This window comes from Heterodontus francisci, chromosome 5 (genome assembly GCF_036365525.1).
Source record: "Heterodontus francisci isolate sHetFra1 chromosome 5, sHetFra1.hap1, whole genome shotgun sequence".
Lineage (NCBI taxonomy): Eukaryota > Metazoa > Chordata > Chondrichthyes > Heterodontiformes > Heterodontidae > Heterodontus > Heterodontus francisci.
This window is the reverse complement of record NC_090375.1, coordinates 17961274-17981057: the sequence shown is the minus strand read 5'-3', so window position 1 is coordinate 17981057 and position 19784 is coordinate 17961274. Positions and strand designations below refer to the sequence as shown.

Below are 19784 nucleotides of genomic sequence, written 5' to 3'. Positions count from 1 at the left end.
ATTTCACTCAATAAACAGTCTTCAGATGTACTTAGTATTACTGCTGGTGGAGAACTATTTGCTCAGCTGACTAACACCATTAGGAGCCGATAACTGACTTTGTATTAATGCTGCTGAAACCCTCATCTATGCTTTTATTACCTTTAGACTGGACTATTCCAACGCACTCCTGGCCAGCCTCCCATCTTACACCCTCCATAAATTTAAGCTCATCCAAATCTCTGATACCTATATCCTAACTCGCATCAAGTCTCATTCACTCATCGCCAGTGTGCTTGCTGACCTACACTGGCTTCCAGTCTGGAAACGCCTCAATTTTAAAATTACTCAATCCATGTTTTGAAATCCCTCGATGATCTAGCACCTTCCTAACTCTGTAAGCTCCTCCAGCTCTACAGCCCTCTGAGATCTCTGCCCTTCTCCGCATCACCTATTTTAATTGCTTCACCATTGGTAGCCTGCCTAGGCCATAAGTTCTGAAATTACCTCCCGACCTCTGCCTGTCTGCCATTCTCTTCCCCTTTAAGATAATATATAAATTAAATTTATTATTGTTGTTGAGTCATCTGAAGAAAGTTTGCAACTGAAATAAGTCAGATCTTGTTCTGACTATGTGCAATTCCCAGTTACGATAATTAATGTCACCATCAGCAAAGCTACATAGATCCTATCCTGGATTCACTAAATTTAACAGCATGAAACCTATAACAAGGCAGTTGATTTATCAAGTGCAGATTCCATACTTCTTCCAATGAAGATATAAGTAGAACTCCAAGAAGCACTTAGGAAAACATAACTACTAGTGTTGTTGATGCTGTGTAGACTCTTTGAATACTGTGATGATTTAGTTAATGCGTTTGGATGCAGATGAATATTTTGTGCCATTAAAACACAAATGAGACAGACAGTAGCTTCAAAGCCACTGCCAAAAAGGACTGCTTCACACCTCATGCCGCATGGTTGCCAGATTGTATGAATGGAATGCATTATTTCACACTGCCCTTTTTCGCTTCAGTCATTTTTTTCATTAGTTGACACTTCATATTTCCATTACAGTAATAAAGACAAATATTACCACAAACCTTTGAACCCAATATACAGCTGTGAATATAACCAGAGTGCTATAAATTTTTTGCTGGTATATTAACACTGGGAATATGGCCCTAAAGTAATATACACACTCAATTTTCTTCCTTTTCTATTGAACACAATTAGGTTACAGAACAAATCACGACCTAGTATTGTCAAACCACTTACTGACTAGAGGCAAGGGAGTGGGGGTGAAGTTGCTTCTCGGCAAAAAGACCTCTATTTTGTGCAGACTGAATGTCAACTCTCTGGCATCTCCTCCGACCTCTCCCTGGATCATGACCCCCACCACCGAACATCAAAACGGTGTTTTCCAGATGATCACTGACCTCAAGTCCCACATAACTGTCCCCCAACTTTACACAAGCCACTTCTAACTTCTTCCCAAAAATCAACAAACAGGACTCTCCCAGTGGATCCATCAGCTGGATTTTAGCCCACAAATGTGCCGGGGTGGGTGTTTTGAGGTCAGGAAATCAGGAAGATCAAATTTTCTCTAACATAAGAACATAATAACTAGGAGCAGGAGTAGGCAATTCAGCCCCTCGAGCCTGCTCCGCCATTCAATATGATCATAGCTGATCTCATCTCGGCCTCAACTCCACTTTCCTGCCCGTTCTCCCTAATCCTTCAACCCATTACTAAATAAAAATCTGTCTATCTGCTCCTTAAATTTACTCAATGTCCCGGCATCCACCGCACTCAGAGGTAATGAATTCCACAGACTCACAACCCTAAGAGAAGCAATTTCTCCTCATCTCTGTTTTAAATCTGCTACCTCTTATCCTAAATCTGTGACCTCTTGTCCTAGACTGCCCTCCAAGAGGAAAAATCCTCTCTGCTTTGTCATCCTCTCAATTAGATCTTCTCTCATTCTTCTAAACGAGTAAAGGCGTAAACTGCTCAATCTCTCTTCATAAGACAAACCCCTTATCTCTGGAATCAATCTAGTGAACCTCCTCTGAACTGCCTCCAATACAACTACATCCCTGCTGAAGGGGACCAAAACTGTCCGCAATACTCCAGATGCAACCTCACTAATGCCTTGCAGCAACACTTCCTTACTTTTATACTCTATTCCTTTAGCAATAAATGCCAAAATTCCATTTGCCTTCCTTGCACCTGCATACTGCTGCACCTGCATACTGGTTTTCTGCGATTCATGCACGAGGACACCCAGATTCCTCTGCACCGAAGCACTCTGAAGTTTCTCTCCATATAGATAATAATTTGCCTTTCTATTCTTCCAACCAAAATGGATAACCTCACACTTATCCACGTTAAACTCCATCTGCCAAATTTTGGCCCATTCACTAATCTATCCATATCCGTTTGTAAATTTCTTAATTCTTTATTGCAACTTACTATCCCACCTATTTTAGTGTCATCTGAAAATTTGGCTATAGTACCTTCTATCCCTTCATTCAAGTCATTAATATAGATTGTAAATAGTCGGGGCCCGAGGACCGAACCCTGTGGCGCCCCACCAGCTACATCTTGCCAACCAGAAAAGGACCCATTTATCCCAACTCTGACTAACAGAAAACGATCCTCTCTCCAAGCTAATAAATTGCCCCTAACCCCATGTGATCTTACCTTGTGTATTAACCTTTTGTGCAGCACCTTCTCAAATGCCTTCTGGCAGCCCAGATAGACTACATCTACAGGATCCCCAATATCCACTTTATAGAGTCAGAGTCGTACAGCATAGAAACAAGCCCTTCGGCCCACCTGGTCCATGCCAACCATAATGCTTATCTATACTAATCCAGTGTTCCGGATGGGGATCTGAAGGCACGAGAGTGCTGGCCACCGACACAAATATCGCACCGGAATGGACTGCGGGAATGTGAAGGTACTTAATTTGTTTATTTACATTAATCTACATATTTAAATTTTGCTGCCGTCACTGAGCGGCAGTTGGGCCGCCACGAGGCCTCGCAGTCGCTGGCAACATCAGGCTGGGCCTTCCCAGCATCGAGGCCCATTGTGAGAAACATTTTCTGGCATTCCACCCTCCACCCCCCAACCCCCGTCAGGCGGTCTGTAAAATTCGCCCCAATGTACATATGTATGACTGAACAAGCTGTATAGTATATTGTTTACTGTACAATTTATGTAGCAACGTTATTTATGCTGAAATAAAAACAAGAAATGCTGGAAATACTCAGCAGGTCTGGCACATCTGTGGAGCGAGAAGCAGAGTTAACGTTTCAGGTCAGTGACCCTTCATCGGAATTGCTGAAGCCAGGTTACACAGACTGTAGTAGCTGGTATAAACAATATTTTGGTGTCTACCTGGAACAAATTTAGAAAACCCCTGGAATTTGAGCTACGACTACAAAGTTTTGTACGAGATATTAACTGAAGCACAAATAATTTCATGAACTCTAATCAGAAGTGTGCTAACATAGGTGGAATCCAAATAGTGTTTAGATTCACTTCAAATAACTTAAATCACTTTATACTGTCACCTGTTTTAAAAAGCTTTCTTTCAGACAAGGTGCATCAATTGCCATTCTGTCTCAATAGAGTCATAAAAATCTCAAGTACATGGATAGTTTATCTTGCTTAAGCAAACCTAAGTGCACATTATTTCAATAATGCATTCTGTTCAAGAACACTACTTCTAATTGACTTTAATTATAATTCCAAACTAAGTAATGCATCATTTAAAGATGTTTTAAATCTTTCATTTAAAAAAGTTGGAAAGGCAGTTAAATATAAAGCAAATGTTTCTGTAATTCTAGGCTTTTTTAAGAACAGATTATTTTTCATTTTCGGATAGGAAGAACAATTGCATCAGGTAGAGAGACTTCAAGAGAGACTTCAAGGGATTTTTTTTGACTCATTCAAAATTCAAGGTATCAATGTGATCCAGATGGGATATTTGAAAAGGGAGTTATAGCTTAATGGTAATACCAGTTATGCAGGTAGAATATCTCTTCCTTTCCCTGCATGGGCCAAAGTGCGCATGCTGGGTTTTAAACGATTCAGATGACGTTTTATTCATTTCAGCTGGGCTTTTATTTACTTCTATTCACACCTAAGTTATTTGTGGTGCTACTCTGTTCATTATAAGTTATGAACTGCATATAATGAACCCGATCATCTGAGTGGGCAGTCCATTTACTTATTTAAATTATGCAGCTGTTCGAAAAAGGAACAGAACAAAAAGAAATAAGAGCACAACACTGAAAGAGATTTATGAAGTCACAGTCCGACATTCCACAGGAGTGTTTTGAATCCCCAAGTTACTTTGCCACACAAATGCTTTCTTTAAAAGTTATGGTGTGAGTGTGAGTCACACCATAAAAGCAGAAATATTTCACCTGCACTCCATTTAATTTTTTAAAAATATATTTCGAATGTATGAAATGGAAAAATGTGCCAGGCTATGGGGAATGAGCTGCTCTTTTAGAAAGCTAGCACAAGCACAATGGGCCGAGTGGCTTCCTTCTGTGCTGTGATATTCTATGATATTCTTGAACACTTTGGCATGCTCAATGATAATTTTGAGAAGTTAGTTCAGAGCTTTGTTACTTTACATGCTAAATTAATAATTTGCTATGAATGATTTTTGCAGAGAAACTGTTCAATTTCCTATAAAACTTTATTAGATCATACAAATTAACAGTAAATAACTGCATTGCTCAACAAAAAGTGATTTACTGATTTTTTTAAAAAAGTATTTCAGTGTGCATACGCACTTAAAGGTTTAGATTGCACTACAAGAACAAGAATTAGGATTTAGATAGCACCTTTAAAATAGAAAAACATCCAAGGCACTTCAGTGTCAACAGGGCAAAAATGGACACCAAGCTACAGAAGGAGCTATCAGGAAGGTCGCTGTCACTTTTATTTTGGAGTCACTAGATTGTGGGTTCAAGCCCCAATGCAAGATCTGAGCACATAATCTAGATTGAAAATTACTGAAAGGATGTGCCACTGTTCTCCTGTGGCCTCATCTATCTTCACTGGAGGCTGAAATGGACGTAGAGAATGCCAGTAAGCTGAGAAAGAGAGATTTGTATAGTTTATGATGCCTTGTCTGGCATAAACAGTGTTTGCCAACAAGACAATGATAATTTTGCTCAATTTCTGAGATGTGATGAGGCCAAACATAATTGTATATTAATTCTTTCTGTCTCACTCAAGTCACTTATTCTGTGATCGAGTCAATAGCCTACTTGCCTCAATATTATTAAACCACCTTTTCATTTAGAAGATCATAGACCCCTTCTTTCTCAATCTTCCAACCACCTGCCCAACAAAAGCATTTCAGTTTGGCAACAGACTTTTTACAATTGAAAGCTCTAAAATCACAGGATTATCCCAGTTTTTTTTATCTGTCTTTTCTCTATCTTCTCAGACTTCATTGTTAAATTAAGATTTGCTGGGACTGGATTCCTCTCTTCACACAATGTACATTTTATCAGACAACCAGATGTAAGCCAGACCAGGTATGGGCGCCAGATTGCCTTTCCTGAAGGATATTAGTGAACCAGTTGGTTTTTTTACGATAATCCAGTTTTCATTGCCATTTTTCTGATGCTAACCCACAAATTACCAGATTTATTGAATTTCTTTTCACAAGTTGCCATGGTTGAATTTGAATTCAGGGCCTCTGGATTGTTCATTTATGAGGAAAGATCAACTACCCTGGATCTTTTCTTTCTTGGGAAGTGAAGACAGAGAGGAGAGAAGTGTTTAAAATTATGAATGTGGTTAGGAGGAATAAATCCAAGTCAGCATTTCTGCTGTGTACAGAATATAAGGATAAGGAATCGTATTTACAAAAGAAAATGAGGTATGCAACAAGAAATATTTTACTAAAAGGGTTTTATCAAACTGATACTATGGCCTCAATACTTACTGGGACAGGGCTTTTGAGTGCGGTGGGGGAGAAGTTGCAATCAGAAAAAGATGCCATGCAGTTTTAACTCCGTGTGGTTTGCTGTTGTTTCAAAACATTCCCCATCAGGTAGCTAGCCTGATGCACAGTCTTGGCTGCCTGTCAAGCCGGAATGCTACAGAAAAGGATGCAGCCCAGGATCAGATGGGTTTTGTGATTGTTGGGGGTAGAAATCCCGAGGGAGGAGGGTGGGGAAGGGATGGGTACAGACAGTTGAGGGTCACGGGAAGATTGGGGATCGGTGATGGTGTGGGTAGCTCAGTGTTTGCAGGTGGTTAGCTTGTTGGGCCTGGAGGAAATACATCTGCCTCTCCTTGCCCACAAGCAATGCTGAAACGCATTTACCTCATGGATCTAAGCATTCTCATCTCCTTTTATCCCCGAGGCCCAGGATACCCGGCCTACAAGGGTTAAAATTCGAAATCCTGTTAAAATGGCAGTATACCGAATCGAACCCAGGTCGCTGGAGCTGTGAGGCTGCGGTGCTAACCACTGCGCCTTTTGAGCTATTTGAGAGACAGAGTCACTGGTTCACTTCAATATTAGTTTTTTTCTAGTATGTACTAGCCAGTGAAGATTGAGCAATGCATTATACTGAGGAAAATATTGTTGTACAGTAGAAGTACCACAGTAAACTAAAAATAAAATGAACAAACTTGTATTTGCATAGAGCTATTCATGTTTTCACAATGTCCCAAAACACTAAATAATCAATAAAGAATGTTTTAAGTGTTATCACTACTATAATGTAGGGAAACGCAACAGCAAATTTGCACACTCCAAGGCCCCACAAACAGGAATTAGATATTGACCTGGTAAACTGCTTTAGTGATATTTGTTGAGAAATAAATGTTCGCCAGAACATCAGGAGAGCTCTGCTGTTCAAGAAGTATCCTGGAATCTTTTAAACCCATCTGAAAGGATGGTTTAATGTCACATCCGAAAGATGGTCCCTCTGCCAGTGCAACACATCCCCCAGTCCTGTACTGAAGTAGTGCCAGCCTAGATAATGTGCTCAGGTCTCTGGAGTAGGGTGGAACCCATAACCTTCTGAATCAACAGTAAGAGTACTACCACTGAGCCAAATCTGACACCTTATAAACTACAGACAGTATTACACAAGAAACTTTTAAAGCAAAAAGTTACACACACAGGAAGTTACATATATATTAATATAGCCGTTCTAGTCGTAGAATTGTTGGCATCCTTCAATCTACGAAAGGTGAAGGACACACAGCAAACAGTCATTTAGGTGGGGTCTTCTCTTGGTGCACCTTTATTGATGGCTGTGAAGGACAATCCTTGAGAGGCAAGTTCTGCGACATCTAGTTGTAGTTCTGTAGCTAAATATAAGATCAAATACCAATCTCTCAACCCAGAAGTAAATTTTTAAGATGTCAAACCATCTTGAGTGGTATCAAGTGTGGAGACCAAGAAGGTCCAATGTTTGATCTCTTGTCTAAACTGTTAATCTCAAATAGTACAGTGGTGGACGTACTATAATTAGCCAAAAGTGAATAGTCTTTGGGCGAGGGCATAGACGAGCTCAGCTATCATAGCTTCATTATTAAAAGCAAATAACATGCCAACCCTCACCATCCTTAAGCACTATCACTCAGCGTGTTATTTGATCAGGGAACCCAAGGGCTCTGAGAACCAGCAGAATCACAGCACACCACAAGCCATCATTGTGAAGAGAGAGGAAAAATAGATGAAAAAGTAACTTTAAGACTAAGAACACATGACTACAAGCTGCAGGATATGATTAGGTTACTGGTGAAGTTGACCAGCGCAGCAACTCATGATGTGAATTTCACTTTTTTTTTAAATTCGTTTTTGCGGGATGTGGGCATCTCCGGCTAGACCAGCATTTATTGCCCATCCCTAACTGCCCTTGAACTGAGTGGCTTGTGATCTTCTAAAAAAAAAGATACCTATTCCAATGTGTCGAGAAGTTTATTTTTGTTATGCTTGCTGAAATTTACACTCAAGCAAAAATGCCCCAATATCACTAATCCAAACTGAATTTCAGGGTGCTGAGAGCGGTACATTCTTGTGAAGCTACTTGTTTTTTCAGACCTCACTGTTCATCTGTGTAGCTCATCATGCAAGAATAGCTTCCAGACATGAAATTCTAGTAATCTTTTCATAGTCAACTTTTCATTATCTTGACACTATCAAGATCAAGAGGAAAGCAAATTTTAAAGACTCAAATGAAAACAGGTGCATAAAAAGTATACTTCTAAGTCTTTCAATCATCTGTTTTTGTGAAAAAAATGTCTTTATCTATGAACTTCAATATTCCAACTGACAAGTTGACAAGAGACTTTTTACAGAGCATTATTTTACACATTATTGTGTAATTAAGTTGGTCTCAATTCTCCAATTGCACCATCACCATCTGGTGAATAAATTTCGAACTAACAACTAAGACACCACCACCTGGTGACAAATGCTAACTGCTACCACTCACAAATGGAATCATAGAAATTATAGCATAGAATAAGGCCATTCATCCTATCATGCCTGTGCTAGCTCTTCAACTGAAGTTTATTCTTGAATCAAGGTCCCAGATAAATAGGACAAAGGAATAGTCGTAGGCCATTCAGCCCTTTGAGACTGTTTCACTTTAGATCAATTAGCTCACGGCTTGTTGTGTCTTAACTCCATCTTGTCTTGGTTCTGTAACCCTTAATATGCTTCCTTGCCTATTGTGCATCAATATTTCTACCCAATATCAATAATCTGTCCCTCCATTTTAATAAATGGGATAGCCTGTAAATCAAAGCATCCCAGGGTGCATGTGATTTTTCAAATATCAACTTCAAACCTTTTAAGTAATAAAATGATAATGCGAGATTAGTTTTCTACAAATGCCTAATGTTGAATGATGCCAGCACAATTAACACATACATGAAAATTCCTAAATTAATCGCATCATTAGGGATTAAAATTTGCAATTTATTGCATGCTCGTCCTGAAGTCTTAGTGTAGCCCTGCATGGGGTCAATGTGTTCTGAAAAATTCTTCATCGGGTCTAATTCATTTTCTTGATTCCAAAGTGAAATAATTCAACTGGTAAATTAATCAGAGGTTCAAGGTGTGATAATTACCAATGGTTAGAGAGGTAACAAGGGACAACTATGCTACCACCTCAGTTATTGCATTGTATCTATAGATCTTATAAATTTATGGCAAGTCAAAAGCCTTTATTTGACGCTACAATTAAGTAACATGTTTTTAATCCTGGAATAAATCCAGAGTTGATTTAACTAGCCTGTTACAGGTGAGAGAGGATAGGCATGGTTCCCTGTTTTTACAGCTCTTGACTGACCGAAGGCAGCAATTCTTTTTAAGAAAGGTGCTTTTTAACCCTCGAGTGCTTTAATTGTCAAGAACAGACAAATGACAGGTTTTCTTCTCTAAGTTTAAAAAAAATAAGTGCTTATGACACAACACCCAAAATATTTGCCACATCCACTCTTTCACTCCTACAGATACACACACACTCAAGAAAAGACAGAGATTACAAAGATAACATATGATAGGTCTGATGATTTAAAAGAGTTCTGTGTTAAACTTGCTTCTCCCCAGGGTGAAGACTTGTAATGCTGCAGGCCTGTAATTTTTTCCCTTGTTCACTGAAGAAAGAGTTAGGAGATTCAGAAAGACAGTGGCACTGTTGCTGACTGCTCCCGTTATATCCGGTCAAAGGTCGATGGCGAAGTCCTGGTACAATTTCTCGGGTAGGGAATTCAAGGCCAACTCCAGTCATTGCCTACACGTTCAAAACTGGTAATCTTAGGCAGGGTCCTTTCTTTTCGATGACATGGTTGGATCTCCCTTTGTCTGCCCAAAATATATCTTTAAGAAAGATCCTAAACAGAAACCTAGGGCTGGACCTTATGAGCTCACCGTTGATCTCAGCGGCGAGGTCGCCAAAGAGCCACTGCAATCTCAAGCGCGGCAGCTCATTTAAATAGCCAGAGGGGGCCACCCACGCCCAATCACATGGAGGGGGTGGGCTGTCTGTCCCTAGCAATGGCGTCAGCTGCCCGTGCGCAGGCACTGATGCCATTTTTAAAGGGCTGTCAACCCTACTGGCTTATTTAAATATTTAAAGACAGATTGAATAAAATTAAATAAATACATTTCTTTTTCTCCTCTCCACACCACTAACAACTATTAAATTAACTATTTGCCCTTCCCCCCACAAAACGCTTACCTGTAACATCTGACCTTATACCCTCCACACCACCTCCCCAAATTGCATAAAGTTTAAAGTACAACCCTTTCCACCATCCTCTACACCCATAATGTTTATTTGACCCCATTCACCCACCGCCCCCGCACTGAAACTTATTGCCTCCCCCCTCCCCACCAGTGCAGCGCCTCATTTCCCAAAACAGGGATCCGAAGGCGCGGGAGTGCCGGCCACTGGAACAAAGATCGTGGCGGGCTATCAAGATTAAGGGTAAGTACATGCCAATCCATTATTTTATTCATTTGCATATGGTGATTGTGGTCCCATCGCCGAGCGGCTGGAGGGGCGGTGGGCTGCCATGGTGCCTCTCCGCCGTCAGTAAGATTGGGCCAGGCCCTGTCGGCATCGAGGTCCATGGCGAGCCTCATCCGGGGCAATTTTCAGGACCCCTGCCACGGATCCCGATGTCGAGGGCTCCTTACAATTCAGCCCCTAGTTTCTCTTTCCCCTGTGCTCATAAATGGTTTCTGATTGTGAGGCCATTGATAGACAATGGAGTCCAGGAGTCATTCATCCTTATCTCACCTTGATAATGTAGGGCTCTTCACACCCATTCTTTGGAATTTGAGTTTGAAGTCCAAAAGTCTGTGACAATATTATTTAACCCAATCAGTTGGGGAGAAGCAGCTATTACCACAGCAAATGTCATTTGTATTTTAATGATTTCTCAGGAATGTATCCAGAAAGACAGTTTGTATTTTAATGACTTCTTCAAGACTTGCCCAGACATGAAAATTAGCTGAGTTCTTGCAGTTCTGTGCCTATTGGCAGGAAATGAAGGGTCACCTGACCTCTAAATCCTTTATGTTTACAATAAAAGTGTCTATCTTGGGTTTACTTCATAAGTTCATTTTACAGTTCAAAAGTTCGGAATGCATAGGCATGAGTCATAATTGGAGTCTGGACATAATTCATTCTTTAGTAAAGCCTCTAGCTTTATAGATTCAAAATCTAAAGCTCATCTTACTAAATTACCATTACTTCATACAATTTCCAAATTAAAAAACACAAGAGTGAGGTGAAGTGAGTCAGGTGAGCGAGAGCGAGAGGGCGGGGCGAGAGCGAGAGGGCGGGGCGAGAGCGAGAGGGCGGGGCGAGAGCGCGGGGCGAGAGCGAGAGGGCGGGGCGAGAGCGAGAGGGCGGGGCGAGAGCGAGAGGGCGGGGCGAGAGCGAGAGGGCGGGGCGAGAGCGAGAGGGCGGGGCGAGAGCGAGAGGGCGGGGCGAGAGCGAGAAGGCGGGGCGAGAGCGAGAAGGCGGGGAGAGAGCGAGAAGGCGGGGAGAGAGCGAGAAGGCGGGGAGAGAGAGAGAAGGCGGGGAGAGAGAGAGAAGGCGGGGAGAGAGAGAGAAGGCGGGGGAGAGAGAGAGAAGGCGGGGAGAGAGAGAGAAGGCGGGGAGAGAGAGAGAAGGCGGGGAGAGAGAGAGAAGGCGGGGAGAGAGAGAGAAGGCGGGGAGAGAGAGAGAAGGCGGGGAGAGAGAGAGAAGGCGGGGAGAGAGAGAGAAGGCGGGGAGAGAGAGAGAAGGCGGGGAGAGAGAGAGAAGGCGGGGAGAGAGAGAGAAGGCGGGGAGAGAGAGAGAAGGCGGGGAGAGAGAGAGAAGGCGGGGAGAGAGAGAGAAGGCGGGGAGAGAGAGAGAAGGCGGGGAGAGAGAGAGAAGGCGGGGAGAGAGAGAGAAGGCGGGGAGAGAGAGAGAAGGCGGGGAGAGAGAGAGAAGGCGGGGAGAGAGAGAGAAGGCGGGGAGAGAGAGAGAAGGCGGGGAGAGAGAGAGAAGGCGGGGAGAGAGAGAGAAGGCGGGGAGAGAGAGAGGGCGGAGAGAGAGAGAGGGCGGAGAGAGAGAGAGGGCGGAGAGAGAGAGAGGGCGGAGAGAGAGAGCGTGAGAGCGAGTGCGTGAGAGCGAGTGCGTGAGAGCGAGTGCGTGAGAGCGAGTGCGTGAGAGCGAGTGCGTGAGAGCGAGTGCGTGAGAGCGAGTGCGTGAGAGCGAGTGCGTGAGCGTGTGAGCGAGAGCGTGAGCGTGTGAGCGAGAGCGTGAGCGTGTGAGCGAGAGCGTGAGCGTGTGAGCGAGAGCGTGAGCGTGTGAGCGAGAGCGTGGGCGAGAGCGTGAGCGTGGGCGAGAGCGTGAGCGTGGGCGAGAGCGTGGGCGAGAGCGTGGGCGTGGGCGCGAGCGTGGGCGAGAGCGCGAGAGTGGGCGAGAGCGCGAGCGTGGGCGAGAGCGCGAGCGTGGGCGAGAGCGCGAGCGTGGGCGAGAGCGAGTGGGCGAGAGCGAGTGGGCGAGAGCGAGTGGGCGAGAGCGAGTGGGCGAGAGCGAGTGGGCGAGAGCGAGTGGGCGAGAGCGAGTGGGCGAGAGCGAGTGGGCGAGAGCGAGTGCGTGAGAGCGAGAGAGAGCGTGAGAGCGTGTGAGTGAGAGTGAGAGTGAGAGTGAGAGTGAGAGTGAGAGTGAGAGTGAGAGTGAGAGTGAGAGTGAGAGTGAGAGTGAGAGTGAGAGTGAGAGCGCGTGAGAGAGAGCGCGTGAGAGAGAGCGCGTGAGAGAGAGCGCGTGAGAGAGAGCGCGTGAGAGAGAGCGCGTGAGAGAGAGCGCGTGAGAGAGAGCGCGTGAGAGAGAGCGCGTGAGAGAGAGCGCGTGAGAGAGAGCGCGTGAGAGAGAGCGCGTGAGAGAGAGCGCGTGAGAGAGAGCGCGTGAGAGTGAGCGCGTGAGAGAGTGAGCGCGTGAGAGAGTGAGCGCGTGAGAGAGTGAGCGCGTGAGAGAGTGAGCGCGTGAGAGAGTGAGCGCGTGAGAGAGTGAGCGCGTGAGAGAGTGAGCGCGTGAGAGAGTGAGCGCGTGAGAGAGTGAGCGCGTGAGAGAGTGAGCGCGTGAGAGAGTGAGCGCGTGAGAGAGTGAGCGCGTGAGAGAGTGAGCGCGTGAGAGAGTGAGCGCGTGAGAGAGTGAGCGCGTGAGAGAGTGAGCGCGTGAGAGAGTGAGCGCGTGAGAGAGTGAGCGCGTGAGAGAGTGAGCGCGTGAGAGAGTGAGCGCGTGAGAGAGTGAGCGCGTGAGAGAGTGAGCGCGTGAGAGAGTGAGCGCGTGAGAGAGTGAGCGCGTGAGAGAGTGAGCGCGTGAGAGAGTGAGCGCGTGAGAGAGTGAGCGCGTGAGAGAGTGAGCGCGTGAGAGAGTGAGCGCGTGAGAGAGTGAGCGCGTGAGAGAGTGAGCGCGTGAGAGAGTGAGCGCGTGAGAGAGTGAGCGCGTGAGAGAGTGAGCGCGTGAGAGAGTGAGCGCGTGAGAGAGTGAGCGCGTGAGAGAGTGAGCGCGTGAGAGAGTGAGTGCGTGAGAGTGGGAGGGTGAGAGAGTGAGTGTTTAAGTGTTTTTGAATCCATCACATTTCAGATATCAAACTTTGATACACATGTAAACAATCTTTAAATTATAAAAACAGAAAGCCAATACCCTCTAATTAAGGAGCGCGTCTTTGGCAGAGTGGCAGCATTCCTGTCTGAGTCAGAAAGTCCACCCACTCCAGATCAGCCCAGTGAGCAGAGACTCTAACTCTGGCTCAGCTCGAGTGCTGAATTCTGGGTTGGCATCCAGAGGAATACTTGAGTTTGCTTGGTGTGGGTGGTATCATGTTGGTTACAGCCATAGTTCACGTTAATCAGCCTGTTAATCCTTCCACTACTCCACACTCTTCTCCAAGGGAAGAGCATGAAGATACGAAAACCAAACAAACCCTCCAATTAGAATTAGAACAAGAACATTACAGCGCAGTACAGGCCCTTCGGCCCTCGATGTTGCGCCGACCTATGAAACCATCTGACCTACACTATTCCATTTTCATCCATATGTCTATCCAATGACCAATTAAGTGCCCTTAAAGTTGGCGAGTCTACTACTGTTGCAGGCAGGGTTCCACGCCCCTACTACTCTGAGTAAAGAAACTACCTCTAACATCTGTCCTATATCTATCACCCCTCAACTTAAAGCTATGTCCCCTCGTGTTTGCCATCACCATCCGAGGAAAAAGACTCTCACTATCCACCCTATCTAACCCTCTGATTATCTTATATGTCTCTATTAAGTCACCTCTCCTCCTCCTTCTCTCCAACGAAAACAACCTCAAGTCCCTCAGCCTTTCCTCGTAAGACCTTCCCTCCAGACCAGGCAACATCTCAGTAAATCTCCTCTGCACCCTTTCCAAAGCTTCCACATCCTTCCTATAATGCGGTGACCAGAACTGCACGCAATACTCCAGGTGCGGCCGCACCAGAGTTTTGTACAGCTGCAGCATGACCTCGTGGCTCCGAAACTCGATCCCCCTACTAATAAAAGCTAACACACCATATGCCTTCTTAACAGCCCTATTAACCTGGGTAGCAACTTTCAGGGATTTACGTACCTGGACACCAAGATCTCTCTCTTCATCTACACTACCAAGAATCTTCCCATTAGCCCAGTACTCTGCATTCCTGTTACTCCTTCCAAAGTGAATCACCTCACACTTTTCCGCATTAAACTCCATTTGCCATCTCTCAGCCCAGCTCTGCAACCTATCTATGTCCCTCTGTACCCTACAACATCCTTCGGCACTATCCACAACTCCACCGACCTTTGTGTCATCCGCAAATTTACTAACCCACCCTTCTACACCCTCTTCCAGGTCATTTATAAAAATGACAAACAGCAGTGGCCCCAAAACAGATCCTTGCGGTACACCACTAGTAACTAAACTCCAGGATGAATATTTGCCATCAACCACCACCCTCTGTCTTCTTTCAGCTAGCCAATTTCTGATCCAAAGCTCTAAATCACCTTCAACCCCATACTTCCGTATTTTCTGCAATAGCCTACCGTGGGGAACCTTATCAAACGCCTTACTGAAATCCATATACACCACATCCACTGCTTTACCCTCATCCATCTGTTTGGTCACCTTCTCGAAAAACTCAATAAGGTTTGTGAGGCACGACCTACCCTTCACAAAACCGTGCTGACTATCACTAATGAACTTATTCTTTTCAAGATGATTATAAATCCTGTCTCTTATAACCTTTTCCAACATTTTACCCACAACGGAAGTAAGGCTCACAGGTCTATAATTACCAGGGCTGTCTCTACTCCCCTTCTTGAACAAGGGGACAACATTTGCTATCCTCCAGTCTTCCGGCACTATTCCTGTCGACAATGACGACATAAAGATCAAGGACAAAGGCTCTGCAATCTCCTCCCTGGCTTCCCAGAGAATCCTAGGATAAATCCCATCTGGCCCAGGGGACTTATCTATTTTCACATTTTCCAAAATTGCTAACACCTCCTCCTTGTGAACCTCAATCCCATCTAGCCTAGTAGTCTGAATCTCAGTATTCTCCTCGACAACATTTTGTTTCTTTAATGTAAATACTGACAAAAAATATTCATTTAACCCTTCCCCTATCTCCTCTGATTCCACACACAACTTCCCACTACTATCCTTGATTGGCCCTAATCTAAGTCTAGTCATTCTTTTATTCCTGATGTACCTATAGAAAGCCTTAGGGTTTTCCTTGATCCTATCCGCCAATGACTTCTCGTGTCCTCTCCTCGCTCTTCTTAGCTCTCCCTTTAGATCCTTCCTGGCTAGCTTATAACTCTCAAGCGCCCTAACTGAGCCTTCACGTCTCATCCTAACATAAGCCTTCTTCTTCCTCTTGACAAGCGCTTCAACTTCTTTAGTAAACCACGGCTCCCTCGCTCGACAACTTCCTCCCTGCCTGACAGGTACATACTTATCAAGGACACGCAGTAGCTGCTCCTTGAATAAGCTCCACATTTCGATTGTGCCCATCCCCTGCAGTTTCCTTCCCCATCCTACGCATCCTAAATCTTGCCTAATCGCATCATAATTTCCTTTCCCCCAGCTATAGTTCTTGCCCTGCGGTATATACCTGTCCCTGCCCATCGCTAAGGTAAACCTAACCGAATTGTGATCACTATCACCAAAGTGCTCACCTACATCTAAATCTAACACCTGGCCGGGTTCATTACCCAGTACCAAATCTAGTGTGGCATCGCCCCTGGTTGGCCTGTCTACATACTGTGTCAGAAAACCCTCCTGCACACACTGGACAAAAACTGACCCATCTAAAGTACTCGAACTATAGTATTTCCAGTCAATATTTGGAAAATTAAAGTCCCCCATAACAACTATCCTGTTACTCTCGCCCCTGTCGAGAATCATCTTCGCTATCTTTTCCTCTACATCTCTGGAACTATTCGGAGGTCTATAGAAGACTCCCAACAGGGTGACCTCTCCTCTCCTGTTTCTAACCTCGGCCCATACTACCTCAGTAGACGAGTCTTCAAACGTCCTTTCTGCCGCTGTAATACTCTCCTTGATTAACAATGCCACACCCCCCCCCTCTTTTACCATCTTCTCTGTTCTTACTGAAACATCTAAATCCCGGAACCTGCAACATCCATTCCTGCCCATGCTCTACCCATGTCTCTGAAATGGCCACAACATCGAGATGCCAGGTACCAACCCATGCTGCAAGCTCACCCACCTTATTCCGGATGCTCCTGGCATTGAAGTAGACACACTTTAAACCAAGTTCTTGCTTGCCAGTGCCCTCTTGCGTCCTTGTAACCATATCCCTGACCTCACTACTCTCAACATCCTGTACACTGGAACTACAATTTAGGTTCTCATTCCCCTGCTGAATTAGTTTAAACCCCCCCGAAGAGCACGAGCAAATCTCCCCCCCAGGATATTGGTACCCCTCTGGTTCAGGTGAAGACCATCCTGTTTGTAGAGGTCCCACCTACCCCAGAAAGAGCCCCAATTATCCAGGAAACCAAAACCCTCCCTCCTACACCATCCCTGCAGCCACGTGTTCAACTCCTCTCTCTCCCTATTCCTCGCTTCGCTATCACGTGGTCAGGCAACAACCCAGAGATAACAACTCTGTTTGTTCTCGCTCTAAGCTTCCACCCTAGCTCCCTAAATTTCTGCCTTAAATCCCCATCTCTCTTCCTACCTATGTCGTTGTTGCCTATGTGGACCACAACTTGAGGCTGCTCCCCCTCCCCCTTAAGCATCCCAAAAACACGATCCGAGACATCACAAACCCTGGCACCTGGGAGGCAACACACCAACCGTGAGTCTCTCTTGTTCCCACAGAACCTCCTATCTGTTCCCCTAACTATGGCGTTCCCAATGATTAATGCTCTGCTCCTCTTCCCCCTTCCCTTCTGAGCAACAGAGACAGACTCTGTGCCAGAGACCTGTACCCCATTGCTTACCCCTGGTAAGTCGTCCCCCGCAACAGTATCCAAAACGGTATACCTGTTGTTGAGGGAAACAGCCACAGGGGATCCCTGCACTGCCTGCTGGTTCCCTCTCCTTCCCCTGACGGTAACCCATCTACCTACTTCTTTTACCTGAGGTGTGATTACCTCCCCATAACTCCTCTCAATAACCCCCTCCGCCTCCCGAATGATCCGAAGTTCATCCAGCTCCAGTTCCCTAACGCGGTTCTTGAGGAGCTGGAGTTGGGTGCACTTCCCGCAGATGCAGTCAGCAGGGACACTCTTGGCAACCCTTACCTCCCACATTCTGCAGGAGGAACATACAACTGCCTTAACCTCCATTCCCACTATTCTAAATTCCCAACAAATCTACTGAAAAACCAAAAAAAAAAGTCAATTAGCCTCGGAAAGTGCCAATTTTGAGTAGTGAGACTTTGTGGCCTTAAAGGTCAGCTGCACATAGCTGTACCTTGGCAAAAAATAAATACACTTTGTGCATTACATGGTATAATGCTCCTGTTCTTATAAAATAAATAGTGTACCTTTTGATTTACTATGATCAATGCCACTGGAGATTCACTAGCAAATATGCAAACCTGTACAACCTTTACTGAAAGTGCATTCTACCAAAAAAAATTACTAGACTTTTGGGAAAACAAGTTTTTCACTGGAAAACAATTTTTGAAGCACCACAAAATGGCTAAATGGGTAAAACAACTAGCTGTAGTACTGAGCCAGCGAGACCATGAAATCCCCCAGGTTCAATTACCGATTTGAGCTACATTAGCTGAACTCAGCCATATTGGAAGTAGGGGCTTAAGAATGAACTCGAGATCACTGGATCACTGTTAATGCTCCCTATTGCTATCCAGCTGGAAGGCAGATACACTTTGAGAAAATCAATCTCCCCCTACCAAGATGGAATAGTCTGCCAACACTAGCTGACAAGTAACAAAGCATTAAGAATTGATTTTTGAGCAAGGTATTGGATACTGGCAGGAGTCAGCTCAAGCACGCCACATAAGACTGAAAATCTCTTCACTCTGAGCAAAACTTGCTGGCATTGAGCAAAACCCATTCTGGTTGGAATAGCTCAGTTCCTCAGATCCCATCTCTGATGATGTCCAAACAGACTAATTTATGCTAAAATTGGTCACATTAATGGCATTTGTGTTAGCATTTTCCATTGTCTTCTACACTTCCACAGAGCTACTAAAAATACTCCTTATTAAGAAGACTTATCTGAAGTTGACAATGGAGGAAAGTAAACCATTTATTCACGTGAACATTTCAGTATTCCATACAATAGGGTAAACTATGTAATTCTCAAAAACAGAACTGAAGAGCAGAACAAGCTGTGTTGGAGATGGACAAGTATATCATCGAGGTACAGCCAAATAAATGGAATACCATTTTCTGAACAGTGTATGATCCTATCCAGCAAGTTTCCGCTATATGTATATGATGAATACACTGTACTAAAATATCATTTTGTATTTTAGTTATACATGTACATTTCAATTCAGGTTGATGAAACACTTCAGGCAGCAATCCCAAATGAATGCTTTTGTATTTCAAATCACATTCAACATATCATTTCCCAGTTTGTTAAAACTCAGTATAATCACCAATCATTTTTTCATTAGTCAACTGTTCATTGGGAAATGCAAATGAATAGAACAAAGGTATCAGTGAATGTGACCAATTTGATGAAACAGCAAATGAACTGCCTCTGGTGCATTCTTAATTGCTGTCAACTCACCAGTATGATGGAAGTCGAAGTAATTTGCCATAAAAGGCTGTGCTGAAAGGAGGGATAACTGGGAGAGCAGGACAGAACGATCCTCCACTATCCAAGGAGGTCAGGCCTGCCTGGAAACCAAATATCTGCAATAACAAAGCAGAGAGGATCAAAAACTGCACAACAAGAAGAGCTTTAATGAAGACAGGATGAAACATGTCAACTTCAATTTTCTTTACAATGAACACGCACTAACACTTGTCCCTATCATTGCATCATCACCTAGTCTGCTGAACTTCTCAAAGTCATGACCTTTAAACAAAGCTTATCAAAAAATTCCAGTTTCTATTCTCCTTTATTTTTCCTTTTAATTTAAAATGCAATTCTTTGAATAATCATATAAATCAGCTAGTTGTGATTCAGACAAAGCCAGATGACACAAATTGGGGACAGAAATAGAATTCCACCAAAGTTCACATTTTTCCAAAATAAAAATACAAAAATCGGACCAGCATCATGTGAGACAAGGT

The 19784-nt window shown here is 44.3% G+C and overlaps 1 protein-coding gene across 12 annotated transcripts in view; it reads right to left on the bottom strand.

Moving 5' to 3' along the window:
* Positions 1-19784, bottom strand: part of LOC137369760 (intermembrane lipid transfer protein VPS13B-like) — a 1379747-nt gene that overhangs the window by 1020713 nt on the left and 339250 nt on the right. For 11 of the 12 annotated variants that reach the window (XM_068031175.1, XM_068031176.1, XM_068031169.1 and 8 more), the window contains one exon: positions 19276-19400. In XM_068031175.1, the coding sequence (XP_067887276.1) occupies positions 19276-19400 (125 nt within the window). Of the gene's footprint in view, positions 1-7183; positions 7348-19275; positions 19401-19784 lie in introns of those variants that run through there. The other variant, XM_068031177.1, reaches the window with a different exon arrangement.